General features: G+C 41.3%; 1 protein-coding gene across 1 annotated transcript in view; it reads left to right on the plus strand.

Annotated features, from left to right (window-relative positions):
• Positions 1-19,094, plus strand: part of CSMD1 (CUB and Sushi multiple domains 1) — a 5,088,256-nt gene that overhangs the window by 2,907,100 nt on the left and 2,162,062 nt on the right. Inside the window, exon 13 of the mRNA XM_069235813.1 lies at positions 1,387-1,569. Coding sequence (XP_069091914.1) covers positions 1,387-1,569 — 183 coding nt within the window. The remainder of the gene's footprint in view (positions 1-1,386; positions 1,570-19,094) is intronic.

A 19,094-nucleotide genomic window follows, 5' to 3' on the forward strand; every position in this document is an offset into this window, starting at 1 on the left:
AGTGTTCGCAATAGATGTCTAGGTCAAAACACATTGTACTTTAAGACAGTAGTGAACCTACAAAGTTTCAGTCCACCTGAGAAATCAACTCCGGGTAAGGTGAGTGTTGCAACAGGAAAAGGATGAGTCCAACTTAATCTCATAGGAGCTGCGCCTCTGAGAAGTTGGGGTGCATTTTGGATGGGCACTGTCCATCATTAGAGGTTGTCTTCATATTTCTTTAGAAGAATGTGAGGATGGCTGGTTTCTGTAATCCGAGCATAATGAGGTCCACAGTTGAACATAATTACCTAAATATATTTGCTTCCATTGGTGTTACTTTGAAACGTGATTGAGTGGTCAGATTTGCTGCTGTTGGAATGCATCAATATTCTGTAGTTACAATTTCAGCTAACTTTGAGGCGTATTTGGAGATAGAACACCGCAGTTTGAATTGTATCCTTTGACTAACTGAAAATGTGAAAAAAAAATTGCGATTCATTATTAAACCAGCTGATTTGTTTTGTAATTTCTGAATTTTTGAATGTCTTTTTTGAAGCTCCAATAAAACTGATGTGACAGCAATCAAGTTTTGATGGTGTCATTGTAAAAGGACAAGGATTTTGTTTTGTTTACGCCACTGATGTATTTCCGGTAAAACGTCCTATGTCTAGAACTCTGACATATTAAGCCACTCAATAAGTGAACAAATCAATGAGATATGAACACATACAGTCATGCATCACAGTTACTGTGGCTAATAAGAATTTCAAACATGGTGCGTCTCTTTTAATGTTTAACTGCTTCCTAGTGAGACACACGCCTAATAAATCAGAATGTACTGCATGGTTAATTCATAATCGAGAGAATAACCTCCTTCGGACCTGTACCGTGAGAAATTAGTTTATAAGAAACTGACGACAAGTCTTAAAACTGCTGGGTGCATCTTGTGTTGTACTCAATATATATAATTTATTCTTGGAGGCAGAAAGGACGGTGTTGAGCTATCACTATGCTTTAATGCCAAAAACATGAATTGAAGGTGAATATTATTTTGAACTATTGGTTTAAACGTATATGTATAATTTTACAAACTTGATATTGACATATTGACTTTTGCCACAGTTCTCAGTGCCTAAATCATTAGTTACCAAATCAAATGTGGTCATTGTTCTCTTGATTTCTGTTTACATATGACAGGAGTCTTTGACTAGAATAGATAACTGAACGATTAATAATGTAAAATCCCGTTACTGTTGCCTATTTATTGCAAATGCCGAATACTTATTGAATGCTGTGACAGATAAGACTTGACAGATTTCCATAAACCTTTGAGGTGTTAATGCCCTAAGTATATTGTCATTGTACAAATGTATATTTAGTGACGTTTGTGTTCTTCCTATGCAGAACTTGCTAAAGGAGGTTGTGGAGACCCGGGGACGCCTACTTATGGGAAACGAACCGGCAACAGTTTTCTGCATGGAGACACCCTTACCTTCGAGTGCCAGTCAGCGTTTGAGCTGGTGGGAGAGAGAATGATCACCTGCCAACAAAATAATCAGTGGTCCGGAAATAAACCCAACTGCGTCTGTAAGAATACAATATATTTCCCTTACCGATTTCGTTACCTCTCTGTACTTTCTATATATAAATCCAAGATACACAGATCTACTGAATAAATTGCCTCTCAAATACTAATACTTTCTTGTGGTGAAAACAGGTTTTGATTAACTACTAATCATTTTAGTGTGCATGCTGAGGTGTAAGTGGTTTAATTCCCCTTCTATATACTGAGAGCTTGAAATGGTTGTTTTACGACGTGTTCTTAACCAGTGTATAATTTGATATAAATGAAATATTCAAATGAGAAACTGTTTACTGATTAGCATATCAGGTTAAAGTCCTTGCAACATAGCACTGGGCAGAAGCAGAACATGCATCTTGAGCATGATTCAGAAACTGCACTTTGTAATAAGTTTGCAGTACTACAAAACATACTACAAAGTGTAAATTTGTCGAACTTAATATGTGTGGAGTTTCCACCTCAACTGCAGAGTCTCTGCACAGTAGTAATTGCAGGAGGGACACAGGGAAGTGGGTCGGAAAAGGGGCAGAGTAAATGCAAAAGGGATTTGGATTAGGTTGGAGTATGAGGGACTTAATGAGGGTCTAGGATGGGTTTATGGAGGGACGTCAACCATTCACACAAGAGTAAGTCAATTGCATTATCTGGGGTGGGAGGCATGTAACCTACACTTTTATAGTAAGATTTAACTCCGTAGTAAACTTACCATAATGAAAAATTAGTACAAAGTGTAACATATCATTTTGAATCAGGCCCTCACTATTTAGTTGATAGACCGTGCGCCTTATCCCTATGGTTGGATCCAACCTGAGGTGGCATGGTGGGCAAAAGAAAAATGGTTTGGAATGCTACCCTAAGTAATTTCCAGTGATTAGAGATATTGTAATTGAAATAGTATTTATATAGCGCTTACTACCCCTGATGAGGCGTTGAAGCGCTTTTCGGCGAGTAGCACGCTACTCCGGAACCGAAAAGGAATACCAGCAATCCTCCTGTTACATGCAGAGAGTTCCCGGACACCAAATGGAAGTCCAAAATGCTTTATTCACCAATGCTTCCTCCCATAAATATATATATAAACACATTGTTTGAGCATTATTTTAATTTAATTTATTTATTCTTTATTATTAATATTTTTTAGATTTATTTATAATTTTAATTTTATTTATAGATTTTATTTTATTTTTATTTAATTGTTTCTCTAGTACAGTAGGACTAGAGTAATGAATAAATAGGTATGTAAATACATAGTAAGGGAATATATGTCCAAAGAATATAATAATGGGTATAATATGAGAAGAAATGTAGTATTGTATAAACACAGACTTTCAAGATTTGTAATATTTGAAGTTAATTAATAAGTGTACTTTTCTAACATTTATTTATCTTTACTAAATTTTTGAATAGCCAAATGCCTATGATAATACACATTTGATCAGTGTGATATAAAATGAGAGCGGGGATTCATAAGTATCTAAGGCATAGAATAACATATATATATATATATATATATATATATATATATATATATATATATGTATATATATATATATATACATATATACACACACCCATATACACACATCTATGTACATACATATACATATTTAAACTGTGAGTAAATATACATTAGTTAAATAGGTTTAAACAGTATGTGTGTAATTTATTGTTAATTACATAATGGCGATACATATTTCCTAAAGAACTATACTTATCTAGAATATACACATAATCAGATAAAAAATACTTATCAACACAGGCATATGCAGTCCATAGCTGTTTGAATATGGTGGTTATGAAGGAAAGAGACAACTCTTGAGTAGTCTTCTGAAGACAAGATAGTTATCTATGGATATTATACTTGGGGGTAATGAATTCCATATTTTGGCAGCTTGAATGGAGAAGGATGTACCACCTATAGTCTTTTTCTTGTATGGTGGTGTTCTAAGGCAGGGTGCCAGTCTTGAGCAGAGGTTTCTTTGTTGAATGTATTTGTTTATTTTGTTTCTGATAAAAAGTGGTCCTGTTCCATGTCTAGCTTTGTGGGTGATACAAAACAGCTTGAAGGAGCATCTTCTGGCAATGGGTAACCATGTTAATGCTCTCAAGGCAGGGGCGATGTGGGCTTGTGGCTTTACATGTAATAGTAGCCTGGCTGTAGTGTTCTGAATACATTGTAGTTTTTTCACATATGGTAGAGGCCATTGGCATAATCCAGTTTGGATAATTTAAGCGAGATAGTAACCTGCACCTTGTGTGGAAATCCGAGGTGGGGGAACATGCGTAGTAGAGTCTTCAAGGTGATGAAGCTTGTTTGTGCTAATTTGTCCACTTGGGCATTCATTGATAACTTGGAGTCCACGGTGATTCCAAGGTTTTTAACTTTCTTGGATAATTGAGAAGGTGGTCCGAGATCGGCAGGCCAGGCGCACAGTGGGTCATAATTTTTCCAGTCACCACATATGAGCATTACTGTGTTGGTGGCACTTAGTTTGAGATAGCTCCAAGTCATCCACTGATCAACGGCTCTGAGGCAACTGAAGATTAGTGAGTTATCAATGTTTTTGCAGCATTCTAATTTAAGTAGTATTTGTGTGTCATCTGCATAGTTGTAGCATGTGAGATGAAATTCATTGATCAGTTCTGGTAATGATATCATGTAGATGATGAAAAGCAAAGGTGAGATGATTGATCGTTGAGGGATCCCTGCTTTTTTGAGGTAGGGTTTAGACAAGAAGGGGGGAGAATAGATATTAGTTATTTTTTTAAGGGAGGATGTAATCCAGTCGAGAGCAGTCCCTTCTATGCCGGCTTCGTGGAGTCTTTGAATTAGGGTGTCATGGTCAACTGTATCAAAGGCAGCTGAGAGGTCCAACAGAAGTAGTGCAGCAACTCCATTGCGGTCGACTGTGTTTTTAAGATCATCCCAGATTGCTCTGAGTGACGATTCAGTGCCTCTTCTTGGGCAGATTCCAGTTTGGTAGTCTGAAAGTATAGAATTGTCTTCAATAAATTGTGACATCTGGGAGAATGCTGCTCTTTCTATCAGTTTGCCCAGGAAAGGTCCACTTGTGATTGGTCTGTAATTGTTGGGGTCCTGCGGGTCTAGGTTGTTTTCTTTCATAATGGTCGTATGTAAGCCTTTTTCTGGTCTACAGGAAAACAGGTGAAGAGATGTTGATGATTCTTCTTACAGGTGTGGCAGCAGAAGTAGATAAAAGAATGTTCTTGACGATGTTTGGTGGGCAAGGGTCAGAAGGACAACTGGAAGGTCTCCTTGCTTTGACCAAATCCATAAATTCACCATGTGAAATTTGTTCGAAGGACTATAGAGACTGGGTTGGTTTATTCTAAGAGAGTATTTTAGGAAAGGTGTTGGTGCTGATGGTTTTAAATAGGAGTCCAATGTGTCATTGTGTAATGAGTTGCCAGTTTGTTTGTGAAATCTTGAGTAGCAGGATAACTTCCTTCCATGCATGTAGGTTTTCAAAATTCATTGAGAATTTTATAAAATTCTTTTGTTGCAGAATTAGCATTTTAAATTCTGTCTAAGTAGTACTTTTTTAAAGCTTTTTTGATTGATGATTTGTATATTCTGTTAAGTTTTGTATAGCTGAAATTTGTCTTGATGGCTGTTTGTTTAGAGCCAGGTCTGCGGCAACTTTCTGATTTGTTGCTTTATCTTTATAAAGTCTGTGTTTCTCCGAGGTGTTGGTTTTCTTTTGTCCTGTTTAGTTTTTCTGAGGGGTATGAGGATATCAAAAGCTTCCTGTAGCCACTCATAAAGTTTTGGAACAGAATTAATTGTATCTAGATCTTTGTTGGCTGTTCGTTGTGTTTCTAAGTCATCAATATTTAGTTTGCTCCAAGGTTGATAAGTGCATGTATGTAAGTAGTTGTGGGGTGTGTTGATTTGTGGTGTTTTATGTTGGAAAGTTATCAAATGGTGGTCTGACCATGTGATTGGCGTGATGCTATGAACGGTAACTAGTTCTGGCTTAGCAAAAATGACGTCTAAGATGTGTCCAGCGATGTGTGTGGGATTGTGTACAATCTGATGTATGTTCAATGCGACTAGGCCAGTGGTGATAGCTTTTGGATGGGGCATATTGGGTTTGTCAAACCAAATGTTTAGGTCCCCAAGAATGCATAGGTTTGAGTATAATGTAATACGGTTTGACACTGTATCTAGAAAAGCATCTGGGAATGCTGAGTTGTTAGGTGGAGGTCTGTAAAGGAGGTGAAAGTTACAGGAGGAAGTTGGAGTAGGGTGGCATGAGATTTATTGCCTGTTTGAATATAATAGCTAGTTCACCTCCTCTCTTGCCTATACGGTTTTGTGTGATGGTTTGATAGTCCGGAGGAAGAGCTTCATGCAACACTGGGTTCATGTCATCTCCCAACAATGATTATGTTATGAATAGTAAGTCAGGTTGTGTGTCTCAGCAGGTCGTAGATGTGGTGCTTGTTTTGTGAGAGTGACTGAGCGCTTATGAGCTGGCAGTTTAGAAAAAGTGTGTTAGTGGCGGTGTTGTTTTGTTTAGGAGAAGGGTGAGCAGTGCATTTTTAGCTTGTAGCAGGTGTGTTGTTGGTTGTGATAACTGTGTGAGGATCACAATAGTCTTGTTTTTCAATATAATGTTCCTCTTCCACCAGGTGTTGGAGGCATTTTGTTTGGTCTGTGTGTGTGGGTGGTGGACTTGGTGGCTGCGAGAGACATGAAGTGTACTGTTTTTCGTAGGGTAGCCTTATTATGTAATAGACAACGGTATGCAAAGTTAAGAGTGGCATGTTTATTGTGTTTGCGTCTGTTTAGTGTAGAAGGAGTATGGGTTAGGGGTGGTGGAGGAGCATGTGGATCATAATGTAAGGCTCTAAATTGAGCAATGAATGAGAGGCGGGTGAATTTATGTTAATGTGTTGGGGTGCTTGTGGTAGATGTTTGTGAAGAGTGAGAATGTAGTGGTAAAGATTGGACAGGATTTGTATTGTTTGTGTAGTCATGAGGGTGGGAGTTGATGTGACGATAAGTATAATGAAAGTTTGTGTTGATTTGATGTGCTGATGTGTGTGGTCTGGATTGTTTTTGTGGAATAGTGAGGGGGAGATTGATGTAGTGGTTTTCTGTGAGGGATTTGTATGTGAGTTAGTGCTGGTGAGTGGAATTAGAATATTACAGGGGGTGTTGATGTGTTTTGGAGATGAATGTATGAGGTGTGTAAGAGGGGATAGATGTGCGCAGGGGAGTTTGTGTTAGTTGTGATGACTGGAAGAGGTAATATGTGTGGTGTAGTGGAGTGTGATGATTGTATGGTTGTGTGTAATTGGTGAAGAGAGGGGAAGGGCGTTTGTAGATGGTGTGTTAGAAGGCTGGGTTTAAGAATTGTCATGATGAGGATGGGGGTCTGTGTGGAGCAAATAGAGAATAGTGTTGTTGGTTTGTATGAACAGGGAGGGTGTATCTGGATGGCTGAAAGTAATGTATAATGTGGTATTGAGACATTGCAATCTGTATGAGGTCAGTTTATGATGCAGGAGTTGGATGTTTTTGCAGATAATATGTTTGCATGTTGATGGATGTGTAAGGAGTAAGGTCCTTTCTGATGGATGTATATTGGGCTGCATTTCTGGCCCTAGTCCCTACCAGTCCCAAAGAGGCCCAAACAGGCAGCTGCTCTTGTCCTCTCTGCCCATATGTGAGACGCTCGGGCTGAGACACCCTTAGCCCTAGGCTTAAATAGCTCTACTGGCCAATAGAAACACAGTCCTACCCCTAACCAATCAGATTTGTATCCCTAAATCTCTCAACCAGTGGAAGACCCAACCCTAATTTCCAATCATACCCCTAATCCAGAGAACCAATCACAAGCCCAACCCTAGAATCAGGAACCAATCAGAATCTCAACCCTACTACCAATCACAAGCCCAACCCTAAAAATCAGGAACCAATCAGAATCTCAACCGTACTAGCAATCACAAGCCCAACCACAAGCCCAACCCTAAAAACCAGGAACCCATCAGAATCTCAACCCTACTACCAATCACAAGCCCAACCCTAAAAACCAGGAACCAATTAGAATCTCAACCCTACTACCAATCACAAACCCAACCCTAAAAACCAGGAACCAATCAGAATCTCAACCCTACTACCATTCACAAACCCAACTCTAATCCCTAAGTCAATAGAAAGACCAGCCCCCAACAACCTATCACAGCACCATATGCACACAACCAATAGAAACTTACATAAGGGCCAAGTTAACTAAAGCCCAGTCCCTGTGGGAAGGGAGGAGGGAGCTGCTGCTCTTGTGCCACAAACTAGGAGGGAAATTTCAAACAGTCACAGCTAAAGAAAATAGCACTTTAAAAGGCCAAGCTGCCTGAAAACACAGAGAATACAGTAAACAGACACAAATAGCAGTAAAAAACACTTTAAGAGAAATAATAAGACTTCCCAGAAAAGTCTGGGGCTCCTTACCTAAGTCTCTTAGGAATCTTTGATCACTGGGCTGAAGGGAAGGGAGAAGGGAGCTGCTGCTCTATTCAGAATCTCCTTGGGTACAGACAGGCTGAATCCACACTTCCAAGCTAGCACAGTCTACTTTGCAGGTAAGGGAGAGATTGTAAAAAAAACACTGAAATACTGCTTGTTGCGCACGCTGAAATGTGGCTTATTTAAGGCAGAAAATAGGGGATGCAGACAGTTTCTAAACACAATTTAAATCACAGAAACAGATTAAGCAGTCTCCTAAACACACTCTGGATAGTCACTGAGATGTATGTAGCCTTTTTACTTAGAAAAGAGGGGGAGGAGGCTTACGCAGTCTTGGCTAAAAAACAGCACTTTAAAAGGCCAAGCTGCCTGACACACACAGAGTCTACAGTAAACAGGCACGGGTAGCAGTAAAAAACACTTTAAAACAGATAATACAATTCCCCAGAAAAGTCTGGGGCTCCTTAACTAGGACTCTTAGGAATCCTTGATCACTGGGCTGTATTAGGGCACAGTGAAAAAAGCTGGGCTCACAAAAAGGAGGTGGCTGTCTTGGGGTTCCCTCCACAAAGTAAGGGGCCAGAGCAGGTGTGAGAGAAGGGCTCAGGTTGCCTGGGACTCATAGAGCCAATCAGCTAGGCCCAGCCCCTTTGGGAAGGGAGGAGGGAGCTGCTGTTCTATTCAGAATCTCCTTGGATACAGACCTGCTGAGTCCACACTTCCAAGCTAGCAGAGTCTAGGTCCCTTAGAGAGATATCTATCTATCTATCTATCTATCTATCTATCTATCTATCTATCTATCTATCTATCTATCTATCTATCTATCTATCTATCTATCTATCTATCTATCTCTCTATCTATCTATATTTATATATATATATATATATATATATATATATATATATATATAGAGAGAGAGAGAGCGATAGAGGGATAGAGAGATACAGAGATATAGAGATATATATATAGAGAGAGAGATATGGAAAATGTCACTTACCCAGTGTACATCTGGAATTGGCATGTAGTGCTGCAGACCCACATGCCATGCATCACCCACCATCTGGGCCTGGAGTGCCACAAGCTGCCCCCCAAAGAAGTCCCCTCGGAGCCACAGGACCAAGCGACTTCCCCCCTCGGCCACACTGCGCATGGGCATCGACTCTGCCATCAGACTGCTTTCCCACAAAAGGGTGTAGGAAAGAGTAAGAGACTGTAGTAATATAAATGTTGTATATAAATAGTAAGTGAAAGTAGATGTCCATGCACATATATACATATATACAAAATATATAAACTGCAATGACTACAGGCTTCCGGGGAGGAGGGAGGGTGCATGTGAATCTGCAGCATTACATGCCATGAACAGATGTATACTGTTATTTTCTGAACCAGTTAATGTTACATTATAAGCATTGGATGATACATTTTTGATTGGCTATTAAGCAATTAAAAAATTCTGCACACTCGCTGGTAGTTATACCACAAGTAGCAGGCACTCCCCAAAGACGTGCATGTTTATTTATTCATTGTATTCATAGAGCACAACTGTCAGTAAACTGGTATCCTGGTGCTAAGATTACATATGGGCACTGTACTGCTAATGGGATACATGTGCACTGAACAGAGTCAGGTACCTTAGGAAAAAGCCAGGTGTGCAAGGCTTTCCTAAATTGCAACAGATCCGTTGAAGACCTCAGTAATGGTGGTAACTCATTCCACAGCTGGGCTGCTTTGACTATGAAGGCCCGACCACCTTGTCTCGAATTCCAAAATGTGTTTATGCAAACTAAATTTGCAGAGCTAGAACAAAGATATCTCCCAGAAGTATATTCTTTCAGTCTGCATTGCAGAAGTAGAGGGCCTTTTCCCTGTAGTGCCTTGAAAACAATGCACATGGCTTTGAAGATGAACCTCTGCTTCAGAGGGAGACAGTGTAACTCTTGTAGGGCACTAGGTAAAGAGGACCTACAAGATCTGTTCAATGTCCGTTTAGCTGCTGCCACTTGTACTCTACAAAAACTCCTAACCATTCAGGAGCTCCAAGTAGCAAGGGATTGCAATAGTCTAATCTGCTGAGTATGACACTATGCACAATGAGAGATTTGGCCTCAGTGGACAGTAGTGGTAGCGCCATCCGTAGACTATGAAGAAGTACAAAGCAAGTGCCTGCTACTTTTGTAACATAGCTCTCCGGAGATAGCTTGTCATCAAACACAACCCCAAGCTGTGGATTGTGTCTGACAGCTGCAGCTCCTCTCCTGATAAATGGGGCCAGAAGTTATAGGAAAGTGTCATGGGGGTTTTGCTTGTCGAGCACCATAAGAATCCCCATTTCATTTGGGCAAATTTACATTCGTTTAACAATGTCTGACAGGCCTTTACAAAAAGCCACCACTGCCTCCTTCTGGCTGTTAGTAAGAGATAGGATCAGTTTGGTGTCATCCGCATAACTGATCAGCCTGATGGCATGTTCCTTTAGAAGGGTAATGAGTGGTCTCATATAGATGTTAAACAGGATAAGGTTGAGTGCCAAGCCCTGCGGGAGTTCCTGTTGAAGGTTCTTGAATTCGGAGCAGTAAGAGGACAAGGCAACAGCCTCACACTGATCCAACAGGTAGGATTCCATTCACTTCAATCCTGTCCCCCCTACTCCATTTCAGGCAGGTTAAGCCAGGAGGATTCTGTGGTTGACCATATCAAAGGCAGCCCACAAGTCAAGCATAATCAAGACTGTTGAATGGCCACTGTCTACCCTCACGCGTAACTCATCGAGTAGAACTGATTCAGTGCCATATCCAGGTCAGAAACCAAATTCTTCGTCCCGAGAAGGGTGTGGGTTTCCAAGTATTAGGATAGCCTCCTTCTAACATATCCCTCTAAAATGTTCACCAGGAATGTAAGGAGAAATATAGGCCTGTAATTACTCAAGACCAAAGGATCTGTTGAGGATTTCTTTAGGATGTGGTGGGTATCGCCTTCTTCAAAATATGTGGTGCGAGACCCATCTCCAAGGATTGGTTACATATCTGAAAGGTGGGGAGGGTGAGTTCATCACCTACCTTTTTCCACATCCTACGAGATAAGGGGTCAGGTCAGGATCCCAATGTGGTAGACCTGGCAGTGATTTGAAAACATTAATCTGAGATGGGCTCAAATTAATCAAACTTAGAGACGTGGCTCTCCAAAGGATCAAATCCATTTTGAGTCATGGTAGGACCTAGCACTGGTGCTTTAGTACACTATGAGTACCACTCTCTGACTATGCGTTCATGTTATCGGAGATATTGAGTCACAAGGGTGTTACCCAGGTCCTCCAATATCTTGCTGATCTTTTTTGCAAGGAAGCCAGCAAGATCATCACAGAGCTCCTGTGATGGTGTGATTGACTGTTTTATGCATTCTGGATATGATAATTCCCAAAGTATATCAACAACCATTTTTGCGAAATTTTGAAGCTGCAAGGATCATATTAGTATAATACTCAGCCTTAGCTTTGCTGACCTCTCTCTTTTATAATCATAACAAGACCTTTAGGCATTTTTTATATGGTTCGGTGTAGCCACTATGTCATTTTCTTCTAAGTTACTTACGCGCCAATGTAAGCATTTTTAGTTCTTCATTATACCAGGGTGCAGGTGGTCTAAAACAATATTTCAGATTGGTGATGTTAAGTTCAAATAGCACCAATAAGTTCAAGCAGCACCTTTAATTTATGAATCAAGAAAATACAACACCAAATCTAGAACCAGTTGAGAAAACACAGAGACAAATTTATTGAGCAATAAGATTATGAAATGTGTATAAGGAGTAATCGAAGATATGATTTTGTATATGTTTTTAATGTTTAAAGTGCAAGGAAAATAAAGGTGTGAGTCAAAACCAACAGTTTGCAAGACCATTTCCTAGCTGTGATTTCAGGCAGACAGCAGTAGAACAGGAGGTTATCTTAATCAATGGTTTTACCTTCTGTCTCTGAAATGAAGGTCTGAATCATTCAGCGGTGCAAGGTCCATGGTAAAGGGAGGCTAGTGTCCCTCAAAGTCTGATAATTTGTCATTTAGCACCTTTACTAAGTTGTTTGTTTCGGCACCAAAGCTGGACTTCATAGCTGCAGAAGTGGTTTTATTGGTCAGGTACATTGCTGCCTCACTATGGTCCTATGTTGTGTCTCCAAACGTAGTTACTTTAACTGGATCTCAAAATTATCCAGTGGCATAAGGCTCAAAAATGCAGCTGGGATTATGCGACTGCAGCTTTTTTGTTGATGTATTGTCCTTCAGAGGACTATATTCACCTCTAATTACATCTGCCAAAGAAAAGAAGCCAGACAAAGTAGATGTGATTCTACTTTGTGCAGGGTCATCACAAAGTATACTTTTAGACATTTCTTTTCAATTGCACCGATGAAAAATCGGTTTCAGTATTCACTGGGCCTTTAGAGAAAATTAACATTGAAGCACCTTTCTCTCATTTTTACTGACTGAGTCAAAAACAATAGATTCATTTGCAATTGGGACTGTTCATGGAAAATGAACTTGGGCTACACAGTGACAAACAGCGTTCAGAAACTTTTTACAGAGGGCACATAAGTTCCTTTAATATTTGCACTGTCCACTGTGAACTTAAAGGGTATTCTTATTGGTGCCTTATTAAATCTATAAAAAAAGTTTTTTCTACCTGGTAAAGCACTTTTCCTTATCTTGGGCCCCTTCAGTGTTTACAAAAACCCCAGCTGGGTGGAGAAACAGTGGTGTTCTCTGGAGCCATACACTTGATTCATATTTGTGGGAGGTGTAATCTTATTCCAGTATGAATATGATGTTTAATTTACACACCACTGGTCCACTTCATGCTTATCATAAACTTACCAGAGAGTGAAGTAAGCCAAATGGAGATAACCTGTTTCACAGCACATCTGGGGGAAGGAGTACTAGCATTGCAGCATTGAAAGGCAGTGTCATAGTACAGTCATACTACAAGCAACATATATATTCGTATAAGGTGAAAACTCTCATGACACCACCCAAAAAAGGTGAATTGTTTTAACCTTACATCTTCACCCTTAAAAGAGATAATTTTGATGAGAACCTCTTATTTGTGATTGCTTATCTTCCTTGACTATAATATCCTCCTATAGACCCTAAAGCTCCCCATTCCTCATGTCTCCTTTGAATATTTGAATTGGGATTTTCTCCTTTGTGGTTTAAGGGAACATTTTGTTAATTGTGTTACTGTTTATTCTTTTATGGATCTGACTCGTTTATCTCAGAATGTTAACATGTCTCTTTTATGGTCCCTTGTAGGGTCCTCTTTTAGGTTCTGTTAATTTTGGCAGGTGCCTGTCACAGACCTGGTGTGTACCTTTGCTATTATTCCCTCATACGTTTTAGATTGCCATACAGTTTATAACATTCCTTAGGAAAATAATTTTGTAACTTGTACCAAAGAGAATTCAGTTCATATTTTTATGTCAGCAAAACTTTGAAGGTCATATTTTGTTTCCTTTAGAGAACCTGAGAAAGATTGGGATGGTTCCAATAGCTAGCTTCTATTAAATGTCTTCATAACTCAACGTTCTTTTTGAAGGCACATTTTTTATTCATGGTAATTAAGGGGGTCATTTTGACCCTGGCGGTCCATGACCGCCATGGCGGAGGGCGGCGGAAGCACCGTCAACAGGCTGGCGGTGCTTCCTGGGCGATTCTGACCACGGCGGTAAAGCCGCGGTCAGAAAAGTGGAGCCGGCGGTTTCCCGCCGGTTTCCCGCTGGCCCAGGGAATCCGCCATGGCGGCGCTGCTTGCAGCACCACCATGGGGATTCCGACCGCCTTCCCGCCAGCCTGTTTCTGGCGGTGTCCACCGCCAGAACCAGGATGGCAGGAACGGGTGCCGTGGGGCCCCTGGGGGCCCCTGCACTGCCCATGCCACTGGCATGGGCAGTGCAGGGGCCCCCTAACAGGGCCCCACAAAGATTTTCACTGTCTGCTTTGCAGACAGTGAAAATCGCGACGGGTGCCACTGCACCCATCGCACCCCTGCGACTCCGCCGGCTCCATTCCGAGCCGGCTTCATTGTTGAAGGGGCTTTCTTCTGGCGGTCGCCCGCCGCCCAGCGGGAAAGCCGGAATGGCCGCCGCGGTCTTTTGACTGCGGAGCGGTCTTTCGGCGGGAACCGCTTGGCGGGCGGCGGCCGCCGACCGCCGGGGTCAGAATGACCGCCTAAGTGTTTTCAGCTCCTCACAAAGACAGATTCAGGGAATTTATTATATAAAAGGTGACTTCGAGGTATGTTAAATCACGTACCAGCCAATGAGGATTACTCAGTTGTACTGCTTTGTGGGGGTCCACAGCCTATGCTTCCTCCCTCAATTCACAGCCTCCCCATGGAATAAATACCAGACGTCTGAGTGAAACAGCAAACCATCATGTTCTGCTGCCATTTCAGCACATTAAACTGCAAACAGATGAGGTCTTGTTTAGTGAATCTTGATGAAATTAGCATGGTTTACAGCTAAGCTCACACATCCTCAATTTCATTGTTGATGTTTCAGACACCAAAGAGTGCTTCCCAGTGTATCATACAATAGATTCATATAATATGTGGAGTCACTTAAAAAACTTCAGCATTTAAACATTCCTTTGTACTACACATGGAAAGAACACCATCTGTGCATATTCCACCACAATTCTTTCATTTTAGCTATTGAAGATCAGGACGTTTTTAATAATATCAACAAGGCCACGTGCTGCAGCCTGCCCCTTGATTGACTTGCAAAATAAAAGACCTTCTAAGCATACTGTTTCATGGCAATATCTGACATATTTCATTAAGCTGGTTTCGTTTGATAAGTATGTTGCTTCATCCAATTGCAAAAGAACAAACTTGATTTCTTGCGAGCTATTTCATCCAACGTTTCATGTTCAGAGTTGATGGTGATCTATCCTGCCTGAGAGGGGTACCATTCTAAACCTTTTCACATTTTTAACAACCGTTGCATTGGCCACATCAAGAAGTTCTGAGAGAATCACTCTGGCTCCATTTGTAAAGTGGTATCTTTAAGACATTTGTAGGCGTGTAAACAAAGTTTTTTATAGAGTGTTTTTCTTTTGGGTGATGTCTTACAGTTTACTGGCAACAAGAATCTTTACTCTTTCCTGTCAATGGCTTATGTTTCTTTTCCAAATTGCATTTTATTTTGGCAGGTTTCAGATTGCTATTAGCCCAATTCATCCCACAAACTACACACTGTCGACTAATTTTTCTGGTAACTGTGATACAGAAGAAACCAGTGTCTAAGTAGAATGCATAATACTTCCTTATTTTTCCAGGTTTTTCTCATCTGTTTTGGCTTTTCGCTGGAGCACCCTTGCATCTTTGGCACCAGGAAATGATCCATGTCAAATGTGCACTTGACCTATAATAGAAAATCCCAAATTTCTACACTAATGGATAGCATGCACTTGCTTTGCTGCTGCACTTAGTCTAGCTTTTTGTTTTCCTTTTATCCTTTTTGAGATCCCAAAAACGACCTGATAAGTAACAGGAGGAAGGACAGAATTAGAAACTATGGCACCTCAGTAATTAGAGCTGACAAATATTGTATTGTATTTGTATATCAATCTCCATGTTTTTTTCTAGCCTAGGAATGATCTGCAGATCACAAGTCAAAATAATGGCAAAGCCAACTCATTCTTCCATTCTTCTGAGGTCGGTAATTTTAGTACCATTAAATTGAGTTATATCCCCAAGCTGAGACATGGAATAAGGGAATAAGGGAACCAGAGGATTCACTGAAGAACAAAGTAACTCACTGGATAAGGAGTGTAAAAAAATGTGGGTCCATTATACGGGATGACATAATAACTGTCCAGAGATTTACAAGTGACCCCTCAGAAACGGACCTCATAGGGCTGCAGTTGAGCAGCCAGAGTTTAGTAAAGGGTCTTTTAGCTCTTGAGTTAAGACCGAGACCTGACACCACGTCTTGAGTAACTCTTGTCCAGTCGATCCCTCCCTCAATGGCCAATTTGTTCTCTAGAGGTAGTCCCATTACCAGTACTTCTCCCAACAAACGCACCATAAGATGGGGACGTAGGAGCAGCTCAACCTCAAATGTAGATTGACGTAAAGCCCCAGTAGTGGAGGTAGAGAAGGAAAATACTTTAGGTACAAAGCCTTTAGAACCATGGGACTTAAGTACCGTTCCGTTGGTTACAGCGGGAGCAGAGACAGGAGTATGTTGTAATACACGTGCAGAAGAGAGACATAGCGGAACTACACCCCTTACAGTTAAGTGAATAGCGAGATTGTCCACCACTGGGGATAGTGATGAACTTCCAATTAACTTTGTATCCTGGAATGTGGCGGGTGTGACATCCGAGTCAACCAATCCAGAGTGGTGTAGCTTTATGGACCAACATCACATTATTTTCCTACAAGAAACATGGGCCACTTCCAAAAGGTATAGGGTAGGATATTGGTCCTTCCAGAAGGCTGCGCTTCCATCTCCATCTGGTAGAGCATCTGGGGGTTTAATAATCTGGTTTAAGCATGATTTATTCCCTAAAACAAAAGAGTTGCCCTCCCCCTCTAGGGACATACTAGCCGTGGAGGTAGCATTTAGCGGCCCAAGGGGACTAGTACGTATAGTACTCGTAAATATATACATAAGACCTGGCCCACAAAAGTCACAAATCGTCCAGATAAAAACGCTCACAGATTTCTTAAATCACCTACTTGGGGGGCAAGGCATACTTGTTGCAGGAGATTTCAACATGCAATTGAACTGTGAGGATGATTCTCATCTCAAAGATTCCAGTTTATACACCCATGGGACAGATCAGGTCCAGTCCAGGTTGCTTTAAAGCCCTTAGGGGGAGTTTTAGATCTAGTGGAGGATCTGATAAAATCAATGGGGCTTAGAATAGTCAACGGGAACACAAAATCAGATACTCCTGTGTTGCCTACATTCAGGAAAGGCCCATGCAAGAGCTGCCTAGACTATGTCCTAGTAAGTGATTTCCTTTGGAATTCCCTTATTGATATGGTAGTTTTTCCGCGTGACGATAGTCATCACCAAGCTCTCTGTATATTTTTTTCTATCTCCCCATTTAAATGTAGTCTTCTCTCCAAGTGGATGAAGGGTAGTACCCTAGCTGCGACAAATGATTACAAAGTAAGGTGGGAAATGATGGCAGATGATGTAAACTTTCAGGTAGCACTATATAAAGTGGTGATATCAACACTTTCCCCCCCTGAAGCACATCGCACTGATACCGGTTGATATAATTAAATTGCACAATACTATGATCAACCAGCTAAGACCCTTTTTCCAGGTAACAAGGAGGCGGGCTGAAACCAGGGTTAGAACCCTGAGGTAGTTTTCCAGCTCTTGCCGACTGGCTAAGTTATGGCTTTTGGAAGCATTAAAGGCAGGGAGTTGCTGTATGATAAGAGCCTCCAGGTCTGCATACAAAACTGAGCTGAAAAACGCAAAAAAAGAGTGGGAATCTAAACACTGGAAGGCCATGGTAGACGCTTTACAAGTAAAGGACACAAAATTGTTCTGGAAATTAGTGGCAGATAAAGGATATTCTGACTCCGTGGAGATTTACCCAGTAATTCAGCCAGCACTCTGGGTGTCTCATTTCGGCGCTGTGTATAGTGTGGCTCAAATTAGTAGCTCTACTTCCTCGCCACCTCTCAAGGGGCCCCCTTGTCTACTTACTTCCGGGTTAGCCACTGCTCTTAAATTTGATCTGGCCCCTTTTTCTTTAAAAGAAACAACCCTGACACTCCTGACGTTACGCAAAGGGAAGGCCCCAGGGCTGGATGGCATCCCCAGTGGCATCCCCAGTGACTTGTATTTGTCCCGACCTAGAACCTGGTCTTTATATTTAAACACACTTAGTAATGAGATTCTGAGAGGTGGGGGTTCCCTTCCACATGGCAAGGAGCGCTTATAATCCCAGTTTTTAAAAAGGGCTCAAGGGAACTTCCTTCCAACTACAGGCCAACAAGTTTAATAGACATTAGCCAAAAAGTATTTTGTAAGCAAATCTTGGCCAGATTGCAGGTGTGGATAATGGACTCACATATTCTCTCTGACCTTCAGGCAGGGTTTAGGAAGGGCGTGAGCACAATTGATCAGGCATTTAGGTTTAACCTTCTTTGTTGGAAACATCTGTCATTAACTAAGGGCCATTTGTATGTGGCCTTCATCGACCTAAAAGATGCATTTGATATGGTCCCAAGGGATCTATTGTGGAACGTCCTTGAGACCTACAAACTTGATAGCGAGATGCTAAAATTGATTAGGTGTCTTCATGAGGGCACGCAAGCCCAGGTACGCTGGTCACATGGTGACTTGACAGAAGCCATATCTATTGACAGGGGGGTTAGACAGGGGTGTGTTCTGGCCCCCACGCTGTTCAATCTTTACATCAATGGTGCGGTCGACCAGCTGATGCACTGCAATCACGATGCCCCAAAGTTAGCAGGAACCCCTGTTCCTATCTTAATGTTTGCAGATGACACCTTATTGATCTCACGAACCCCAATGGGCCTCCAAAACCAACTTGACGCCTTTTCAAAATTTTGCATCAAGAGGGGCCTAGAGATAAACTCTTCCAAGACTAAATTGGCTTTTAATCCTCATGAGTCCTTTCGGGGGAAAATGACTTTGGTAGGTCAATCGATAGAGAGAGTCAGTCAGTTTGATGATTTGGGGATTAGGATATCGGATGACCAACGGTGGACGACACAGATTAAAAAGAGCGTGTCTACTCTATGACAGAGGTCAGCCGTGATAGCGTGACAAATCGCTAACTCCACGGAGGGGGAAATTTCCCCCGCTATCACAGTATACAAGGCAGCTGCTGTGGCTGCCTCAATTTACAATGCTGAATTATGGGGGCATAGCAACTCTAGTTGCCTGACGATGGTGGAAAATCGCTTTATGAATAATTTTCTGTGTTTACCGACAAGTACTCCACTCTTATCCCTTAGATTTGATCTAGCCCTGAATGAGATCCACAG

The sequence above is a fragment of the Pleurodeles waltl genome, chromosome 5, assembly GCF_031143425.1.
Source record: "Pleurodeles waltl isolate 20211129_DDA chromosome 5, aPleWal1.hap1.20221129, whole genome shotgun sequence".
Classification (NCBI taxonomy): Eukaryota; Metazoa; Chordata; class Amphibia; order Caudata; family Salamandridae; genus Pleurodeles; species Pleurodeles waltl.